Source organism: Amia ocellicauda, chromosome 7 (genome assembly GCF_036373705.1).
Source record: "Amia ocellicauda isolate fAmiCal2 chromosome 7, fAmiCal2.hap1, whole genome shotgun sequence".
Taxonomy (NCBI): domain Eukaryota; kingdom Metazoa; phylum Chordata; class Actinopteri; order Amiiformes; family Amiidae; genus Amia; species Amia ocellicauda.
The window spans coordinates 35,739,406-35,761,107 of NC_089856.1; the positions used below are offsets into that span (position 1 = coordinate 35,739,406).

General features: G+C 34.9%; 1 protein-coding gene across 2 annotated transcripts in view; it reads left to right on the plus strand.

Moving 5' to 3' along the window:
- si (sucrase-isomaltase) overlaps positions 1-14,588 on the plus strand; it is a 42,800-nt gene extending 28,212 nt beyond the window's left edge. For both annotated transcript variants that reach the window (XM_066709381.1, XM_066709380.1), the window contains exons 30-48: positions 1,361-1,473; positions 1,935-2,060; positions 2,450-2,578; positions 3,111-3,218; positions 3,588-3,650; positions 3,798-3,914; positions 4,219-4,303; positions 4,431-4,569; positions 5,651-5,784; positions 6,116-6,150; positions 6,250-6,366; positions 10,161-10,309; positions 10,482-10,566; positions 11,272-11,328; positions 11,412-11,536; positions 11,828-11,916; positions 12,363-12,412; positions 12,537-12,704; positions 14,339-14,588. In XM_066709381.1, coding sequence (XP_066565478.1) covers positions 1,361-1,473; positions 1,935-2,060; positions 2,450-2,578; positions 3,111-3,218; positions 3,588-3,650; positions 3,798-3,914; positions 4,219-4,303; positions 4,431-4,569; positions 5,651-5,784; positions 6,116-6,150; positions 6,250-6,366; positions 10,161-10,309; positions 10,482-10,566; positions 11,272-11,328; positions 11,412-11,536; positions 11,828-11,916; positions 12,363-12,412; positions 12,537-12,704; positions 14,339-14,416 — 1,967 coding nt within the window. In that variant the 3' untranslated portion in view covers positions 14,417-14,588. The remainder of the gene's footprint in view (positions 1-1,360; positions 1,474-1,934; positions 2,061-2,449; positions 2,579-3,110; positions 3,219-3,587; positions 3,651-3,797; positions 3,915-4,218; positions 4,304-4,430; positions 4,570-5,650; positions 5,785-6,115; positions 6,151-6,249; positions 6,367-10,160; positions 10,310-10,481; positions 10,567-11,271; positions 11,329-11,411; positions 11,537-11,827; positions 11,917-12,362; positions 12,413-12,536; positions 12,705-14,338) is intronic.
- The last annotated feature ends 7,114 nt before the right edge of the window (positions 14,589-21,702 follow it).

Genomic DNA, 21,702 nt, shown 5'->3' on the forward strand with positions numbered 1-21,702 from the left:
CAGGATGTGGGAAGGGACCTGTTCTGAGTGACGTGCGCAGGGGCCAATGGTAGCTTTAATAGAGTGACTTTTCAATCGGGGTTCCTACGGAAGTGCATAGAAACCCCTCCCCTCCCCCTTGGGCAGTGCTTACGACTTGAAAGATAACTCCCCAAGTTTTATAGAATGTTTGCCTTTAAAAAGCTAAACTACAATTAGCACAAGTGCCATCGTGTTTACAGCCACTGCAGATGGTGACTGTTGAAACGTGTTTGGGGGGAAAACAGTCCATCTGGAAGTGCAGGACATGGCAATAAAGCCCCACACAGCTGCATTCATACATACTGTACAGGAGCCATCCGATTTATGCTTCCATTATTGCCTTACTCATCATGCACAATTTTATATTACATTTTTAATCACAACATGCTGCAAAGAGGACCAATGCAGTAAAACTAAATTGGGTGCAGTTTAGAGAGAAAGTGAACACTAACTAAATAAAAGAGTAGTTGATAGATTAAATATGCTCACCTTGTTACATGCCTGGCCCGTCTTTCTCTGTGTTGTGAAAGACATTGTTGTGAAGGAACAAGGCAGGGTAAACCTACACAGCTACATTTGAACCTACAGGTAGAGAATTGTTCACATCTGCTATACACAGCTGCAGCCTAATCTTGTCGGTAATGATCTGTCAGTGAGAAACCAGCTAGAATGTCAATTCTCCCATTTTGAGGACAATACTGACCCCATATTCTTCTTGTAAGGTAATATAATGATCAATAGAATACAATATTTGCTCTTTCTTTCTGGGAATACAAATTATTTAGATTCTCACACCGGAGCTTTTTGTATGGTGAGTTTAAATTACACAATAAGATATTTCTAATTTAAGAGGACCACGTTTTCAGAATACAAACACCAATTAGAAAGACTTTAAAATATGCATGGGTCAATGCAAATCAATATTCGAGATGTTTGGAATACCGGTCATGTTTCAGCTAAAAGTCTTTACTGTATGGGTGTTGATTTCTAATTCAAGTTGTCGAAAACCTGGTACCCTCTTTGTTTTCATTTTCTTCGCATGAAGGTTAATTTATTTAAAGTGAAGATTTAAAATATTTAGAAGTGGCACATTAAGCTTAAATACAAATAATCTAATATCGTACTTCTCAGGCTACAGCTGTTAGATTCTTATACCACAGCACATATAACACAAAATGTTTGTCTTATTATTTATGGCATAAAACCCCTTTTACAATGCAATACAACATCCTGCTAAAATATACACACACATACACACACACACTTCAGACCTATTTGTATACAATTGTTAAAGCAATGGAATTAGAATTAATTTCTCTTTTTAATTCCAACCTTTCAGATGTCACCTTCCAGCCTGCTCCTGCTTTGACGTATCGCACTTTGGGAGGGATTTTGGATTTCTATATGGTTTTGGGTCCGACCCCTGAACTTGTTGTCCAAGAATACACGGCTGTATGTTTCAATCCTGCTAGAAAATGTATTCATGTTTAAATTGCCCCTCACCTGTTTATAACACCACACAATTCAGGCAAAACATGCAATCTACAGGTTTGCTGGATTCAATGTTGCTCCTAATGCATGGCTGATCTAGGCTGACGGACCTTAGGGAGATGTAATTTGGCCAGACACGAAGCAAAAGCAGCTGGGGTTGGTTCGCATCGCTGCACCACAGCATCCCCTACTAAGTAATCATCTGAGTGAGGCCAGCTAAGTTGAGCCCTGACCTTGTTGTCTCAGAAACTTGGCAACATTCATTGATCAGGCCATTATGTGGAAGTGTCAGCTCCCATGCATTGGGATGCATTTTGCTCCTTAGGCTTTATGGCATTCAGATAGTGTGTTGGAAGTTAAGGAGAGAACCAGAGTACAATCTCAGAAGTCTTCATGTTTGTTTCCTTGTTATTTTCTAACAGCTCATTGGACGTCCAGTTATGCCTGCCTATTGGTCACTGGGATTCCAGCTCTGCCGCTATGGATATGAGAATACTTCTGAAATTGAACAACTATACAAAGAGATGAGGAGTGCTGGCATACCATATGTAAATATTGTATTGACTTTTTGATTTGAAGTACTGGATTAATACTTTAACAGTTTTCAATATACAGTGTTTTTATATAAATTATAGATACTTCATCAACTCAATCAAATCTTAATAAATGAATGGCTTGTGTACAGTTCTATAGTCCCTAAGCTAGATCTATAATTCTTAAGGTTTTAAAATGCTATTCAACAGGTAGTTATCCTTTTGATTTTATGAGGTCTCTATATATTAAAACACCAGGAAATGTGGACATGTAAATTAAATATATGATTTGTCTCACATTGTTTTAGAAGAAACGATATAACAAATGGGGCGGTCCCAGTGGTTTCATTTTCAATATATCGAGTCATGTTTATACCTGAACTGTCTTTGGCTTTCTGTCCTAGGATGTCCAATATGCAGATATTGATTATATGGAAAGGCAACTGGACTTTGTTCTTGACAGTAACTTCCAAACTCTGCCAGCTCTTGTTGACCAAATGAGGTCTGAGGGCATGCGTTTTATTTTTATTCTGGTAAGTGTGATGAAATACCTTAAAGCTGCTGCAAATTAGAAGCTGCAGAGGAAATAAAAGATCAATGGCATGATGTTTATGGTACATATATGGAGTTATTGAAAAGGTTATTTAGAAGAGGTTTCAGTTTTAATTGTAATTATCTTCTATGTAGGTTATGCCTCCATCTCTTATGTTTTTAATAGGGGTTCATTACATAGTCCATGCAGTTAAAAGATTCTTTGCATATGTACAGTGTCTGTAGGGATGTATTACTTCCTTAATAATGAAAAAAGAGAAGAAACTAAATCAGAACCATATTTGAAATGTTAGATTTCAAATGATACACTTGCTATTGTCATTATATTTTATATTACCATCATTGCTTCATGGAAAGAAAAGGCTCTGATTAATGAATGGCCAACAAAGCCACAAGGCAGCCTAGGAGTAATGCACAACACGTATGTCTTTTCACATAGGAAAATACAATATAAATTGGTAGTTGAATTATATGTTTCCAGACTGAGTAAGCCAGTATTTTCTCTGATATTAGGATCCAGGAATATCGGGTAACGAAACACTTTACCCAGCGTTTGAACGAGGACTTGAAAAGGATGTTTTCATAAAATGGCCGAACAGTAATGACATTGTGTGGGGAAAGGTAAGAATGATGATAATAATAATAATAATAATAATAATAATAATAATAATAATAATAATAATAATAATAATAATAATCCTCATCACCATTATCCTCAGCATTAACATAACATGTTTTCTTTCATTTTATTTTATAATCAGCATGTCAAGTATCCTGGTTGGTTTGTCTTTCAATTTAATGGTACAATACTTCTCAGTGGCAGTCAAGTCAAATCTTGTGATTGTAATTTACGGTTGTCAGGTGGTTCAAAAGTCTGATTTGATCTGCTCCCATGTTTATGAGTTTATAATCATTTCATATTTGTACTAATTTGTATGATGTTTTATATTTGTAAACCAGAAAAATATTCACCATTATGTGTGTTCTTAGGTTTGGCCAGATTTTCCAAATGTTATAGTGGATGAAAGTTTGGACTGGGACACACAAGTCAAGGTAAATAAATAGAAAAGATTTATAACACTCACTGTCCTTTTATAATACAGTGTGGATGTCTGTGCGGCATCTTTAAACCTATCAATGGTATTATATATGCATGCAGCATGCAGGCATTTGTGTATTTACGTGTTTGTTTGCTTTCAGTTATACAGGTCATATACTGCTTTCCCGGATTTTTTCCGCAATCGAACAGCACTATGGTGGAAGCAAGAAATTACAGATTTCTACACAAACACCATGAAATTTGATGGTATTTGGATTGTAAGTATAATTGAGAGACTGACCTTTCAGCCAACCATATCTGTGTGTTGTTATTGTACAACTAAGGTTATTGTATGATTAAAATATTGCATTTTGAACCATCAATTTTCCACGCAGTCACGTCTTTTAAAGGAAACATTCATGGTAGAATATTTAGTCAGAGAGAATATTAATGTTCACATAGACTTACTTATTCAAAACTACTCAATAACAATGTGTATGCTAGAAGCAGACTGAACATTAGAAAAGATTACTAAAAGATAATGCACTGTAATAAAACATGTTTTTTGTGTGGTTTTTTTAGGATATGAATGAACCTGCAAGCTTTGTTCATGGCTCTGTTGACGGGTGTAAAAATCTAGAGCTAAATTCCCCAGCGTATATGCCACGTAAGATTAAAGAAAATACATAATGCATTAATACACATTTCTACAAAGCATGTGTTTTGTTTAGGGTATACTATTCTTTTTTCTTGTTTTAACCTAATTTGTTTTTCGTTTTTTTAATCCCTCTCAGCCTTGGAATCAAAACATCTCGGGCTCAATCATAAAACTCTGTGTATGGAAAGCGAGCAGTTCTTGCCTGATGAGACTCCAGTCAGACACTATGATGTTCATAACCTTTATGGATGGTCTCATGCTAAGCCCACATATGAGTAAGCTAGAATTTCCATATGTAATTGTACTTTTGTATAATGTTTGTTCTGGCATGGGCAAATTGACTATAACATTACAGCATATATTCCACTGCCTGTTCACCAAACTGTACTCCTTTCATTCATTTAATTCATTTTGCAAACACATTGGAAATTGCCAGATGCCTTCCCAGAGGTATCAGATTTTGCCACCAGGGGCTGCCACTTTAATTCAGTTTTTTATATAAAGGATCACGAGCTTTTTAGAATGATTCATAGACATCTATACATCCAAACTGACACGTCTGACAACTCTATACACTTATGTACTGCTGAAAAAAGAGTCAAAGATTATGGATGTCACATAATTTAGATGAAGCCTTCAGAAACAAAACGCAAATTCTGAGAATACACCCATCACAACCACAAGCATGCACACTTAATTCTGTTTGTATATATGTGTACACTGTAGGAAATGATAACCGAATGAATGCCAATTAATAAACCCATACAAATACAATTAAATTTGATTTAACTGAAAACGCCATGCAAATTCCTATTCTATGCTCTGAAAAACGATACAGAGATTGCACTTTTGCCACCGATTTCAAGTACTATAAAGCCATAGAAAATCCAAAACAAGAATATTCACAAAGGTCCGGTACCCATCCATGCACTGTAAAAATGACATGGATAGAAAGCACCACTTCAACTGCAGTCAGCTTTTGACAACAATCTGCATATGCAAATGAAAGCAGAAGAGAGTTGGATCTCTCAATTTGAAAGAACAATTTGATTGCCTGGTGGCCTTTCTGCTCACTCTTACACTTTCAGTTTCAGGAACAAAACACTCTTTGCTTCTGAATCTCCACTGTGTATTAAGTACCATGTATGGAATAGGGAGATGTGCAACTTAACAATGACAACCGAGCTTGAATATATTTAAGCTGTGTGTTTGAGTGTGCATGGCAGTTTATGAGGCTGATCAAATTATGCAAAAATAGTCATTTAGATGTAAGACCGTCTCAGTGGTATTTGTGACAATATAAAGAACAGCGACAATACAACTGACATGTCTCTTGTCTCTTTTTGAATAAAATAGTGCTCTATTAGAAGTCACAGGGGAGAGAGGCATAGTTGTCACGCGGTCAACATACCCATCCAGTGGTAAATGGGTAGGACACTGGCTTGGTGACAATTTTGCTAGGTGGGATCAGTTGTCAGCATCAATCATAGGTAAGTATAATTGTATTGTGTCTTTAGTGAGTCAGTTAGTTAGTTTTGTTTGTTGTCATTGTTTTTTTTTTTGGGGGGGGGGGGGTTGTTTATTATCTTTCGCCTGAAAAGTGGTGTATCTGTATCTTTATAAGACTGTATGAACTCACTCACTCATTACCATAGCACTTAAATGTCAATTGAAGTGTCTGTTTTTAAGATAAGTACATCTATGGAGGCACCAGTTCTCACAGACCATACTGTATCAATTAGATTGAACTTATGTTAACAATCTGAAGCCAAATAACTGTTTATGTTGTCTGCATCAAAAACAATGTGCCTTATTTTGCAGGAATGATGGAATTTAGTATGTTTGGAATTTCATATGTAAGTATTTGTTCATTATGGTGTTTGTTTGTTCTCATTTTGCATTGAAAAACTCTTGATTTTTCTTAACAAAACGCCTTATGCTTCTGATCTCTTCAGACTGGAGCCGATATTTGTGGGTTCTTCAATGAGCCTTCTTATGAATTGTGTGCGCGATGGATGCAGCTTGGTGCCTTCTACCCATATTCCAGGAACCACAATGGGAAAGGAAACAAAGTAAGCAATCGTAATTTAGCTTGGAATGTAACCTTGTGAAAAAGGTGTGACTTCATTGCCAGTCATTATCAATGTGAATTTTCTATTTCACTTTTCTTTTCTTCTTTTATACATATTGTGGCATTCTTTCCAATCTGACCTTTAAAAGTGTTAGAGCAGCTTGAACAATAATTCTGCTGTAAGAGTCAATGTAGTGTTTCTAAATTTCCTTGTTAAAATCCAACATGACTACATTGTTGATGGGTGCACCTGAAATTGAATTTTCAAGGTTATCCCCTTTTGTCGAATCATTTCATAATGACTTGCAAATGGGCATTTAAGCAACAGAAGACATGCACAGAGAGCACAGAGTCAGCACTATGACCAGGGAACCCAAGCAATTGAAAACGGTATTAAGGTCACTTAAGAGCATGCTTCTTGTTTTTAATCAATGCCACTACTGGGCAAGGTGCATTATTGTTGAATACAACAATTTCAACACATATGCCCCTACAAGGGCGATGGATGAGACAGCATTTCTTGACACTCATTAACAAACCAGCTTATCTTCAAAGAGATAGCATTACATTATAATTGTAATCATTTACACTGTCTCTGTTTCATAGTCCTTCATAGTTAACTAAATATGATATATATATATATATATATATATATATATATATATATATATATATATATATATCACTTGTTTTTAGACAAAAATAATAATTTGGATTGGAAACAAAAACAGCAAGGACCTAGTTAGTGATCTCATTAACAGAGAAATGTGACATGGGTATCAGAGACAAGCAGTCACAGTTAATTGTCTTAATTAAACATATTTTCATTAAATTTAACCAATGATTTGTCTCAATACAGATGCAGTATTGCTATTAACCAAAAAAATAAGACAATTTTCTGTCTCCATATTTTTGGTGGGATGATTATGATTAAATGACTAATTTAATAAATGTGTAACAGGTGACAGAGAACAGGAACTTCTTATCAGCTGGAGATTAATTATTAGACACTTTATCTTGGCTCTGCTCACCCAAATTACACCATATTTCTTCTGTTATCAGAAATGGCATGCAAAGAGTTGTCCAGATAGTGAAAAATCCCATCTTACCTTGAACTTTAATCAGAAATGCTTAAGTTTCTACTTCCAGCAATGTGACGTGAGAGGACATGTGGTCGTGGGCTACAACCCGAGTACACATGCAGACAGTTTAATATTATACAAAAGAACAATTCCATGTCATTGATCTAGCTAATTTTTAATTACTGACATTTCATTTTGTAAGAATGTAGTGCGAGCAGCCCATTGAAATTCATGCATCTGTAAAAATCAGAAGTAAACATAATTTGACAAGCTGTTGGTTTGACATTGCTTGTCTTTCTGTCTGTGAATAACCATAATGTTTAGAAATGCCCAAGTCAGAATTTGTCACTTTTAAAATGCTCAAATCTGGAAGGTCATCAAAAGTTTGGAACTTGCTGCAGTACACAGAGATAGATCCCTTACAAATGCAAAACTGCCACTGTTTAACGGGGCCATTCATTTATGTAAATGCTCTCCTCCAGAATATTAGCTGTCCCGAAGACTAATGCTCAGCCTTTAACAACACTTTTGGAAAGGAAACAGCCAATACAAATGTGTACCACTTACAGATATAGAGTTATTGTAGTACATACTGTAAATCTGCCATTCATTGGTGAGGTGATACACTTCATTTAATTCAACTTTCATTCATAAAACTGAGTTTGGATAATTGGGACAGGACAGATTTGTTTTGGCTGTTCATTTCTTTCCTGTGTTCTGTTTCCTCCAAAGATGTTCAGTAGTGGTCAGAATGATTGACCCATCTGCAAATCTTGCAGAAACCCAACTAAGAGTCACAGTAAAGCATTGATTTGCATAAAACTGTTGTTATACACTGCAAAAGTAATGAAACAGAAGATGTTTTGGTTAGCATTTTATTGCACCCCCTTTTTGCAATCATATGCTAGGCACTCTAACCATTTAAGCAGTGAAAGTTGATTTTGTTTGTCATTAGTCTTTTTTTTTAATCAATTTATTATTACAGTATTATTATTGTTATTGTTTGTTGTTTCACCACTACTGTTTTATGAGCTGCATCTGATAGTGATATATATGGACTGGGAATATTTTAAACATTACTTGTTTTTTTTGTTTTGCTTTTTGTGTTCTCCATTAAAGGCACAGTAGGGTTTTAAAGACAATAAGTAGATAGCAACAACAATGATTATGAGCTAGCCCTGACTAATGAACCAAAACTAGTCAGACTAATTTAGCCTTTGTTCTGTACTTTAGTACTTTGCACTATACTTTAGCCTGAACCATTTTAGAAAACTGACTACTGAAGAAGTAACTAGAATACAGTGTAATATCGTTTCGGGTTTTATGCTCAGCAACATCACATACTATATGTGTGCATATTAATTTAAGTATATTTAACAATTTTCTCCCCCAAAAAGAATGAAAAAAGCCAATCCTTCTGTTGGTAAAAAGGAAACTGTGAACTTTAATGTCTGCAGCCTGCCTGTAAGAATAAAATAATTTGCTCAAGGAGGAGAAGGAAACTAATATGTTTCATGGTTTAATAAAACCCATATAGGAGTGACTTTTGCCTAGTTGGAAAGTTTTGTTCCCCCTGGGTTACTATAGCATTTTCCAGCAGGCACAAGCACCCTGCAGTCTTCAGCTTTGGGCAAAGTAATCTGTCGGCAAGTCAACACAAATGTAAAGTCTCTACAAATTAAGACTGTGGAAACTATGAGTTCATTATTAATATATCTTAAAACATATATTTATTTATTTTTAAAAGAGAGAAAACTAGATTTAATTGAAGTACAAGAACAGTTTTAAAATTAGTCCCTTCTCCCCCCTCAGAAGTGAAATGATTATCATATATCCTACACTTCCACTAATGGGCTAAGAGTAGACAACACTAAGGCTGGGTAAACAGAAGGTGTTTGAAGTACACAAGGCAAAGGATAATTACAGTTTACAGCAAGGAGTTTGATTTTACTAACATTGCTGGGGGGGTTGTAATTTCAAAGTTCATTACCATTCAATGATTTTGCACCTTATTAATCACTCATCAGTTTTGAGTTTATTATACCTCAGGATGCCTGCAGTTGCATGTATTTATGTATCTGAGAACATAGCTACGGTGTTATTTTGATGAAAAATGAAACCCGAGGTTCATTAATGGCAAAACTAGGGCGCTAATTATGCTGCAATCCATGTATTGTACACCTGCACTTTTGAATGTATTCATATCTCTTCTTGGCTCTTAACACTTTCTTGTGCATGCTTAATTTGGTTTTAATTTACTTGTTTTTTTTGTGTTGTTGTTTATTGTTGTCTATAAGCTTATTTTGTGATGAACACCAGATATTCTATAATGGCATACAACCACAATATAACTTCATCGGATTCAGGGTGACTCTATCAGCTTGGGGTTAATAGACAGTGTTAAAAATTCAATTTGTTTGATTTTATGTTCGGCATGTGGAATTCTTCCAAGTGCCTCTTTCCCAGTCCATGCCATCTGAGTCCTTTGGCTAAAGCTATCATTTCAAATTCAGCTGCTACATGATTCATCTGGTAAAGATGGAGACTGTTTCGCTGCACTGTTGAATATCTTTTCCACAACATATTATGGCATGTACAGTATATCTGATTGATCTGCGCTTTAAATGGAGAGTAAATATTTCATTGTGTTCTTTAAAGGAAAAGTGAATGAAAGCCCAACACGTGTAGATACTATTTATTTTGTTTTTTGCAGAGACAAGATCCAGTTGCATGGGATGAAGCATTCAAGGTGCTTTCAAGAGATGTTCTTAATATCCGCTATACCTTGCTGCCATACCTTTATACTCTATTGTTTGAAGCCCACAGCCAAGGAAGCACTGTGGTCAGACCTGTTTTTCATGAGTAAGTGTGTTATTGTAAGAACTCTATTATGATGATGATGATGATGATTATTATTAATGCTACAAATGACATATATTCATAATAATCATATTTATAATACACAGTTATTATTTCAAGTAATTATTTCTGCCTTAATGAATAACATTATTGTATTGTGTCTCCTTTAATGCAGGTTTGTAAAGGACAGACAAACATGGGATTTATATAAGCAATTCCTTTGGGGACCAGCACTTTTGATAAGCCCAGCATTAGATGATGTAAGTACTGCAAAAGCATTATAAATCATGTGCCGATACAAGTTATGCTCATGTTAGGTTGCATTTTGTCCAGGCTAGGATTAGGAGTCCCCAGTAAACATAAGCTTTCATAATGGGTCAGGTTACCTACTGGTGTAATTCAAAGGTTTATAGTGACAGGCCAGAATAAAGGTTATAAACATTATTATCGAGTCTTTAGGCTAATAAACCATATTTGTATTAACGAAAGATGTGGATGTATAAGGAATAATTCACAATAAATAAAAATACAAAATTCTAAGATTTCACCAACCTACGTTTTTATTAGGGATAAAGATGAAGGAAGGAATGGCCTGAAAAGGTTGTTTAGAGAGCATAATTTGGAGTCAGATGTAGTCAGCTACATTTGGCACTAAAATTAAGTGCTCAAAATTGTTTTATATTTTGGTCTGGGCTTGAGATAGCCTGCAGTAAACTCTGGATTTGGTCAAGGTTAGGGTTCAATTTCTATTGAGTTTTCCTAGGCCTAGCTGGTTAAAGATGTAATGCAATTGTGGTACACCTGTTCATGCCTGATGGGCCCAATGTGCTGTTACACACGGGTTGGGAAACACGTATATAAACATAAAATCTCTTAGGATGTATGCAGGAGTCAAACCCCCATGCACATATATTAGTGTGAGAGACCCCTTTATAACTGAATCCTTTCCTATCTGTTTTTAACAGGGTGCTCGAGAAGTCAGGGGTTACATGCCAGAAGCACGCTGGTTTGACTATCATACAGTAAGGGTCTTCATTATATTTGTATATTTGGATGAGATCAATTTGTTCATTAGGGATGACATGTACTGTATATCTGTTTCTAGGCAGAGGATACTGGGAAGAGTGGTGAGTGGGTTAACATGCCCACTCCTCTCAACCACATTAACCTGCATGTCAGAGGCGGATATATAATCCCATGGCAAACACCAATGAACACTACAAAAGACAGGTAACTACTAATAGCAGTTCCATACAAACTTTACTAGCCTGTAAGTGAGTCATTCAGTAGAAATGAAGGAATCCAGGATCTTTGTGACGTCTGCAGTGTTACTTCGGTTCTGGTTTCATATTGAAGCATTTTTATAGCCTTATTCTAGCAGTGTACATACTATATATATATATGTATTCCTGAGAGACATAGTGTGTCAATTAAACCTATCTGTTGTTGTATTTATTAATTATTATTTTGCCAAATATAAAATGAAATGTAGCTTATTAAGTTATGTTCTTGGTTTTATAGTCGCACAAATCCTATGGGACTGCTTGTTGCTTTGAACGACCAAGAATTTGCTCACGGTTCTTTGTTCTGGGATGATGGAGTAGGCATTGGTAAGTCATTTATGATGCCATTACCCATTGTACATAAATGTATAGTTTTGTAGAGAGAGACATCTAGAAAAGCTAAAATGACATGTTTCTAAGTTATTCTAAGCTACTGCATGTGTCATTTTGTGGACTGCTTTTATGATCAAATGACCTTCGAAGAGATAAGTCTCTCTGTCTTAATGCTTTAAACAACAAGGAATATACATTACTGCACTCGGATCCAATACTATTGTGCTGTTTATTATTTCCTCTCTATCTTTCTCTGTAAGATCATTCAGTTTATAGTGACATAGATTTCTTCACCTTCGTTGTATATGTGTGGTTTATATAATTTTACCAATGTGATTTTCCCAGGATGTCAGAAATGTGAATTAATTAATGTCAGTTAATATGATAGTAATGTATATGCCATCATTTTACACAGATGTGTTTGCTTTTCTTATTGACAGATACTTATGAGAAAGGAATGTATATGCTGATGTCTTTTACAGCTAATGGGGTATGTTTATTATGCATTTACATGCATGTCATGTGACATTTTATGTTTTAAATGTTGTATTGCATTGTTACTTATATATACATATATAATTTATGTGTGTGTGTTTTTTTCATCCTATTACCAGAACACCTTGATGAATCACATTTCACATTCCAATTCCTCTGGTGATCATCTCACATTAGGACAAGTCAAAGTGTGGGGCGCAGGAGTCATTCAAGTCAAGAATGTAAATGTATTGTATGAGAATACTAACTATCCTATTGAAAGCTTCAGCCATAATTTGATGACACAGGTATGTGTTTCATGAAGGTTTTAGTCATTTTATTATTATTGATTGATGTTACACAGAGCCACCGACTCAAGGTGATAAAGTTTCCGGTACCTGAAAAACAAATTGAACAGTCAAGCAATCATTGGATCATCAGTTAGTTAAAGTTTACCATGTGCAGCTAAGCAACTATTTGATAAATGCGTAAAATCTATATCAATGAAGGCTGAGGCCGAAGTTCAGCAATGTGGCGCACAGTAACACACAACGCACTGTAGCGGCGCACAGTAATGCACAAAACAGTGTTGTATTAAGTTTATACTCCAATAAACCTGTTAATGGCATGAGCTCTGCTGACTGAAGTAGCATCAGTCACCACAGAATAACCCTTCAGATTTAGCTGGGTGACAAGCCTCACTCAACGCTTTTGCAAGAAATCCATCTTACTTGAGTGGAAGTCATTATTACTGCTTGGGACATATATTTCTTGTTAAAATACAGACATCAATGGGCACAATATTATCATGAGGGATTATTTTCCATTGGCAAGTAATGTAAACATGGATTTGGAAATCTAGGAACACTTTTGTACTAGCACTTTTTTAGAAGGCACCACTTGTTCATTTACAATGACCACTATGGCACTTTTTATAGTAACTCCAACCATTGCCTTATGTGTCACTTTAAGCCAGTCACCGTTAAAAAAAGACTGGAGAAAGTGAACTATGGGAGTAAACCTCACAGGCCATGCACAGATCTAAATGTAGCTGCTAACTTGATAAACAATTATGCTTATACTTTGACACTTGATGGAAGAGGAATATGAAATCTAAAGCTGTTTCATATTGCTAATGATGATTTCAAATGTATTTTGCAATGCTTCATAAACGTCTACCAATTATTTATTTCAATGAAATCTAATCAGTTGGCATAAATGCACATAAGGCTAATTTAGATAATTTAATTAGCTAATTAGAACAACAACAAAACTATTTTGTGTGCATTAAAGTACAACTACATGTTTTGACAGCGAAAAACTATTCTAACATTCTTTTATGGAAAGTTTTTTTTTTCATATTAGCATCAGTTATTGTATATAATTGTCTTCATTGTATAACATGAATACAATATCATCATACAATACATACAATACAATATCATTTCATGATAAAAAAAAAATCGTAATACTTAAGAAATAGTTTGACCTTTTATTTTGTGTATGTAAAGAGCACACCATAAATATTCATTTTTAAACAATACTCAAAAAAAGTTATGTGTTTATATCCTCTACTCCATTTACTATTATTTGTGTCTTCCTGCAAAATAATAATTTGCAATAAACAGATATTTCTGCCATCTATCATCTTATATTGTCGCCTGACTACGAATTGCTTAAGTGTTCAGAAGAGTTGTGTGGCATTTTGAAATAGACTTGAATTAACATCATCAGTATCCATTTCAGCCAGGGCTCAGCTCAGTGCCAGGTGGAAATTACCTTTGATTGCTCTAAATGTATTTAAATAATCCTGTTTCCAACATTTAATAAATACATAACTTATTTAAAATGGTTATGGAATAAAGATGGCGTTTTTATGAATCAAGAAATCCTTTGCAGCCAGAGCTTCCTAACTTTTTATTTGTGTATTGTTTTGTTTCAGGAACTTATCATAGATTTGGCGGACAAGTTATTCATTTTGGACAAGCTCTTTACAATTTCCTGGAAAACAAGTATTTAACACATTTAACACAAGCATATCTGCTAAATATGAGTGACAAACCCATCGTGATGGAGAAGATGGAATGAATAACAAAACATTAGTGATTGAAAATGTTTTCAATGCTGAATGTGAATTGTTTGCAATAAAACATTGTCATAATTTGTAATAAAAATAACACTTATTAATAGTATTTTGTGCACTGAAATCCATTGAGTTGTTTTGCAGGATATATTGATTGGAAAAGCATTAACATGGCCATTTAAAGTATTTAGATCTATAATTTCTCATTTTCACAAGTTTATTGTAAAATCACAATTCTGAAAACCTAGTTTTGTGATATACTCTATATATACTTCATTAATTGCAAATATAATGTTACAATAATCAATTATTTATACAACAATAAACATAGTGGCATCACTTTTTCAATATGAAATTTAATTGATTTCTGCTCTAATTGGCAGTCCTCTGGGGGTAAGAAACATAGAATGCTATAAAATTAGATGCAAATTAGAAGCATAATAGATTATCTAGGTGATATTTCTGCTAAGAGCAGCAGGAGATAACAGGAATGATAATTATTTGGGTTTTATTATTAGTAAGAAAATTAGAGTTCCTATTATATTATCATGTTAGTATTTGTTCAAGCGAGAGTTATATATTAAAGCTAGAGGAAACAAAGTTTTCAAAAAACTAGATTAAATAATGTTTTGTAAGTAGAGTCTAAAATTCACAAAATTATTGTTGTTTCTGTGCTTCTAATAAAGTACATTCAGTTAATGTAATCTAAAATTTCAAAGAAAGAATTACGAATGTGCCTCACTGATATAACATTGATTGTCACATTATGTAGCAAATGTAGTGTAGACCTTTTCCCTGCCCTCATTCAAGGACACACTACAATACAATTAGCACCATATGTGTAAGTCTAATATACAGTCTCCTTTTCCTATACTGCTTTCCAGAATGAGTTTGCAAACACATCATTTGTTTGTTGTCCCAGAGACTATGTAACACACATTTAAGTAGGCTGATTAAAATCACTCCACTGTAAATGCAGACAGCAACAAATACCACACCGAGGTCAACCTGACCTTATTATAGTGCTTCCTGGCAGAGATCTGTCTGCGGATGTAAAATGATGCACTGTCAGAGACATGTGTATAGTAGACTTCAGTTTTACAGATCAGTATTAGATGCCCAAAGCAAATCAATTTCAGCAAGCACTTGCACTTGTTTTGACTAAGCTCTGCATTGCCAGTTAGTGCCAAATGTATTCTTTCAATTACATTTTGATAGTAGCTTATTAATTAACCTCTTGCAAACAGTGTTGACATAGTAAATAAATACAATTGGTGATGAAAGTTGATTTTAAAGGCGTTAAGAGTATTTTTTCCTATTATTGTTATTATTCTCTGGCTCAATCCAATAACATATGTTGTCAAAACTTGGCTCTAGGATAGCTTTTGCTTATGTTATTATTTTAACTAAATGGAAATCTTGTGAAAGCTTGAAGTTCAGACGTATCATCTTGATGATCCAAACACTGTTTTCTATTCTATTTTAATTAGACTGACTTTCTTATGGGAAGTCTGTGTGTTGCCTCTCAGTAAGAGATACAGTCAAGAGCTCCAGCCTGCAGCTACAGTTTGCCAGTAGTAAGAATGACGTTATTAATATCATTGCTTTCTGGCCTAGAGCTTTGATTGTGACACAACCTTCACAAAGTTTCTGTGGCCCGTTGTCTTGTGTCACTGAGCCCACACGATTAATAATTTACCGCACAGTTGTTTTTTAACCCTGTGGCACGTTATGGAAAATGTCAAAGATAATGACAGTTTATTTTATTGAATTCACATATTTTGATATTAGGATCATTCACCTACTGTTGATTGGTCAATGAAAGGTCCACCAATGAATTGCAAATTACAAAGTTGTCCCCTATCATGTTTTGATTTATGCATAGGAGAAAGTGACTTACAACAATAAATAAATCAGCGATGGGGTACAGATTTGTACTTTGCGATGCATGGGTAGGTCACAGTTTTAATTTGGTCTCATCCTAAGTCAGTCAGTCATCTAGCTACCCTGATCAAACCATTATCCTGATTTTATCAGACTGGTTTCTGGATCTGAGAGACACAGAAAATGCACAGAAGTTAATGCTTGAATTACAACATACTCTTTCAACAATTAGTCATATTTTGAATGTGAACTGTATAAAGACAAAGGCAGTGTTGGATGTGTGTAGGAAGTCACAGTGTCACACTGTTGGTGCTGATTCATTAAGACTGAAAAGTTCTTCAATCAACTGTCTATTGCAGTAAGAGTCAGGTGGGATTTGGACATAAAGCTGATTTAATGACTTTAATGGAAACTGATACTGTCTGCTACCTTAATTTATGTAACTGTTTTTGTGTTTGCATTGCTTAATGATAACAAATGGAAAAGTATTATTCTCTGTAAGCAAAATGGATCTGTCCTTATTTTATGTTGCAGGGATAGCAGAGCGGAGTCTCTTTAATTAATGAAATATCAAAATCACTCCTCCAACTTCGTTAAGAGGATATTAAGAGGTCATTGAGGACAAGCGTGAAATAATAATGGTAAACACAGTACCAAGAATAAATATACAAATAGGGATAATGCATGTGGTTTGTATGCATTCTGCTATCTAGTGAGTGCGAGAATACATCAGTGAAAGAATACATTAGCTGTGGCGTGGGGGATGAAAAAGAAGTTCTCAGTCTTTTGCATGAATATATAAGAACTAGCTTGGTTTCGATACCAAGAGATTGTTTCAAATATACACAACTTCTCTAAACTGACACGACAAGGGCATTATACTAAATCCTAGAAAGATAATATTTTGATACACGCATATAACAAAAAGGCAGTTGTTATAAAAATTAAGCTGTCAGATAGTGACATCTTGCATTCAGCTAATTGACAACTTGTGAAGAAAGCCCAACACAGAAACCACATTACAATATTACCTCTGGAAAAGAAGCCTGAAGCCTTTTGTGATATTAAACCAATCAAGTCACAGTTTCTCCCAGTTAACATAAAATATTTACAATACTGGCTTTGTGTGTTAAATGTTGTTTTATTGGGTATTTATGAATCTCTGACAGTGTTGTAAATACGATTTGAAATTTAGCAATGTGTATTATGCATTCTAAACAGCAGGCAACAACTATAATTCAAGAGACAGAAAAGAAAGTTTACCACTTAAACTACAAACTGCAATTGTTAAGCTCTGTAGGGTTACAAATAAATACAAAATAACTTGGAAATGTTTTATTTAATCACTGCAATTCCCTAATGTGGTTTTGAGTATCCACGCAATTTGTTTATAGACCGTTTTGGCTACTGTGAGGTATAGTTTCGTGTAGTCACGGTTTTGTGTTCCCGTGAAATTGTTGGCCAGTCATTCATCCATAAACACATTGTGGAATCATGATGTTGCACAGTGATTGTGAAACTTATATATTTCATTTATTTTTGCCTTAAATGATGGCAAACCAACCAACTGGCCCACCTCCCCAGCACCATCATCGACCAGAACATATTACTCATGTTTATTAATGTATATGATGCATAGTTACGCCAACAAGTGAGTGTAAATTGTGCCCATGGAACCTAACCCCATTTTTCCCATAGGCTTTTAGTCTTGCCAACCACGATATTGGCTCCCGCAGGGTTTTTCAGGAATCTAACCCGCGTGGTTGGCAAGGGATTACTGTACTCACTCTGCCAACTTCTACATCACACTTTTTTATGAACCATTTTGTTGGCTCTGTACTATTGTCTGGAGTATTACCACCCTCCCAAAAGGTTCAGTGCAGCTTGAAAGTGGCACATGGTGCTTTAAACCAATAGCGCCACCTAGGTAACCCTTTGTTTATTAACTTTGTGTGTGATATCACTCTGTCCTTCCCTCAGGAAATGATGGATAAGCACAGATCCACTTCAACAGGGAGTCCCCAACCCCCTGCTCCTGTGAAGGGTTTGCACCTATTATTGTTAAAACATAACATCATATTGTTACGAGAAGCTTTGTAGTACATGGACAAAAGCAGTCACCTTGTAAACTTTATTAGTTTCAGCTCAGGGTTTTTATTAACCGTAGAGGGGCTCTTTCACACAACAGGGTTTCCCAGGGGTTCTATTAACAATACAGGTGTCCAAGGATTTCTATTAATAGTGCAGTTAACTTTAAACAGTCAACAATAGAGAAGACACTGTGTAGGAAGTAATAGAAAAACAGTTCACCAATAATAGACATAAACAATTGTCACTGAGCCATTTTGATTGGCCACTCCTTATTTACATTAAAATAGTACATTTTATATAACTCAGCTAGGGTAGAACAGACCCTGCTGCTGTATTTCCTGTGTGTGCTTAATTCCATATCTTAAAAATCAATTGAAACTTCACTGCAATCAACACTGGGACACCTCTGACATCACCAATACCATCCCAGCATTCTGTGGACTAGGTCAAGTGACCATACTGAAGAGAGCAGGAAATAATCAACAAGAGTAATTTCAAGTCATTTTACCATTCTTGTAGTATTTTCCTTTTTTTATATATATTTTTAATTAGTTTAAGATTTAATCTGAAGTATAGTTCTGAATATGCGAATATTGTCACATTTGTAAACACAGCCACGGCATTATCTGTTACCTATTATTTCAGACTATAGGGACTGATATGGGGGAAGGGGGGAGAGAAAATGAATATTTTGACTATACAAAGCAAGTTAGTGTAATATTAGAACATATGCAGTATAAAATAATTGTAATCTGCCAGCTTTTATTTCATTATATTATCAGCACAGGTTTGATCTATGGTGTGATCTACAGCTTTAGACCCTACTCATCACTTTTTGTCAGTCCCTGTGATGTGCGCTGGATAACTAAACACTGATTCATATACAATTTTTCCCCTTGGTGAACTTTGCATTCGATTAGGCTAATTACAGCTGCTGTTGTATTAGTTCTGCCATCCTCATATCCAGTTATCTAAATGATAATGACTTTGGCTCATCAATTTAAGAGTGACTGTGAAGAAAAAAAAATGGTGAGTGATGGATTGATGTAATGAGCCTGAAAATGATTATGGAGGCGTTTCCGCGGAATTGAGCATTCTCGGTACAATTTCCCCTTAACATAGAAGCTGTCTTATACAAGGTCTTTAAATTATATATACTCCCCAAAAATAGTAATAAAAGGAATTACAAGGGATGCTTCTGAGTTCTCCATTGTGATTTATTGTCTTCTCTGATTCATGAGTTGTCAATTTATGACAAAGATTGGGCGATACTCAAAAGAGTTCTCTATGCATATGAATTGTCATAATTGAACATAATATTTAAACACACAAATTGCTTTTGGTTTGATGTTCAGTTGTGTTTTATATCCAGGGAGGTGTTCGCAGAATATCTATCTGTCAGGATTTCCCTCCCCAAAAATGTGGGATAACGTCAGGATGGCGGATGATCAGAAAATTCATTCAACAAGTGGAAGATCATTTTGACCTGAATATTGCTGTTACTTAGATGTGAAAAGGAGTAAACCTTTAATCTTCAATTCAAATTTGTATTTTGTGGATTTTGTTTGTTTTTGGATCTCCCCAGACCAATCTCTGTTTTTTTTTTTCCTGAAATACATTACATCCATGCCATGAACATGCTAACCTCAGAAATACACTTGGAACATAAGCCAGCTGGGCAGAAATGTATGCCCAAAATAGCAAGTGGGTTAATGAGCCACACAGTGCTTAATCTGTTGTCCTGTCACTCAGCACATAGTTTTCATGGTGCTTTGCCACTGACAGCTTTAATAATAAGCTTTTTTCCTATTATTCCAGGCCACTTCACAAGTTGACACCCCCAACACCCACACATTTTCGTTTCAAATATATAGCAATTATATTTGGACAAGTCAAACCAAAAAAAAAAAAAAAAATGCAATTAAACAAAATGGAAGATAAATGAACGTGGCCTCCACTCCAATAATAAACATTTAATTGCCTTAAAACCTTTTATTATTTTATTTTTTATTTCTTTGCAGACACTCTTATTCAGGACGGCACATATTGTTTTGCATCAGAAATCTCAATATCTACTAAGGCTTTTACATTTGTGTTTCCCAAAATACGAGTGATTTACAGTGATTGTAATTATGTGAATTTTTAATTGCAGTGGCTTGGTGCTTCTGTCTGCAAGGTTCTTGAAGAGCAGAAGACAGTACAGGGTATGAAACACAATTGTGAACATACATTTGCTTTCCTCACCATATGTGAAAGGGTCGTGAAATTATCAATATTAAGGAAGGGTTCTCACAGCACAAATTGATTTAAAAAATAAAGATAAGCTAATTGTAGGAGACTGAAATTCAAAGCATTATACATTGGCATTCAATTAGATTGTGTATGCAGAACTACAGACAAACAAGGATTCTCCATACATAGGTATGAGGACATTTTAAGAACAAAGCTAAAACTCATGGTATGAAGTAAATCACAACTAAACATTTATGGAAATAGAGTCGCTTTTCAAATTCCTCACTGACAGAATCTTCCACATCAGCAGAAAAAACAGTAAAAACTAAAAAAAAACAGTCTAGGCTCTCTTTGCTTTAAGAATTGTGTCACTTTTTACCTTACTGGACTTTCAGAATCACAAAATATTCTTCCACTTTGTGTTTTCAGTTACTGGTTAAAGATATGATGAATTGCTGACAACTCTGGGGATATTTTGTGTTAGTTAAGGTCACTATTAGAAAAAAGAAGAGATAGTTTGTGTCCTTCAAATGATTACAATATTGGCAATAACCTTATGTGTTATTTTAAAAATATTTTTAGCTGTATTGTATCTTCAAATAAGATATCATATCCCAAGTCTGAAAAAAAACAGCATGTCCAAGAATTAAATATACCAAAGAGTTAAAGAGTGTTAGGTTGTGTAAATAATACAATGTTCATTGGTGAGGCAGGTGGAAAATTGCTATTCAAACCTGTGTCTAATTTATTATAATAAAAAGGGCTAGAACAACATGAAATCTCACAAATGTCTGCTTACTTACCTTTGCTATTCACAAATCACAGTATTACAAGACTATTCAAAAGAGCTTAATATTTTTAAAATAATAATAATGGTATAGTCACCTACATGTATTTTGGAGATGGCACATGCTATTCATACTATTATGCTGACAGGCCTGCAAGCAATTAGTTAAATTCTCTCTTCATTATGACCACTTTTCATTCATTTGGTTCATTTAAAACAGACGTGGGTG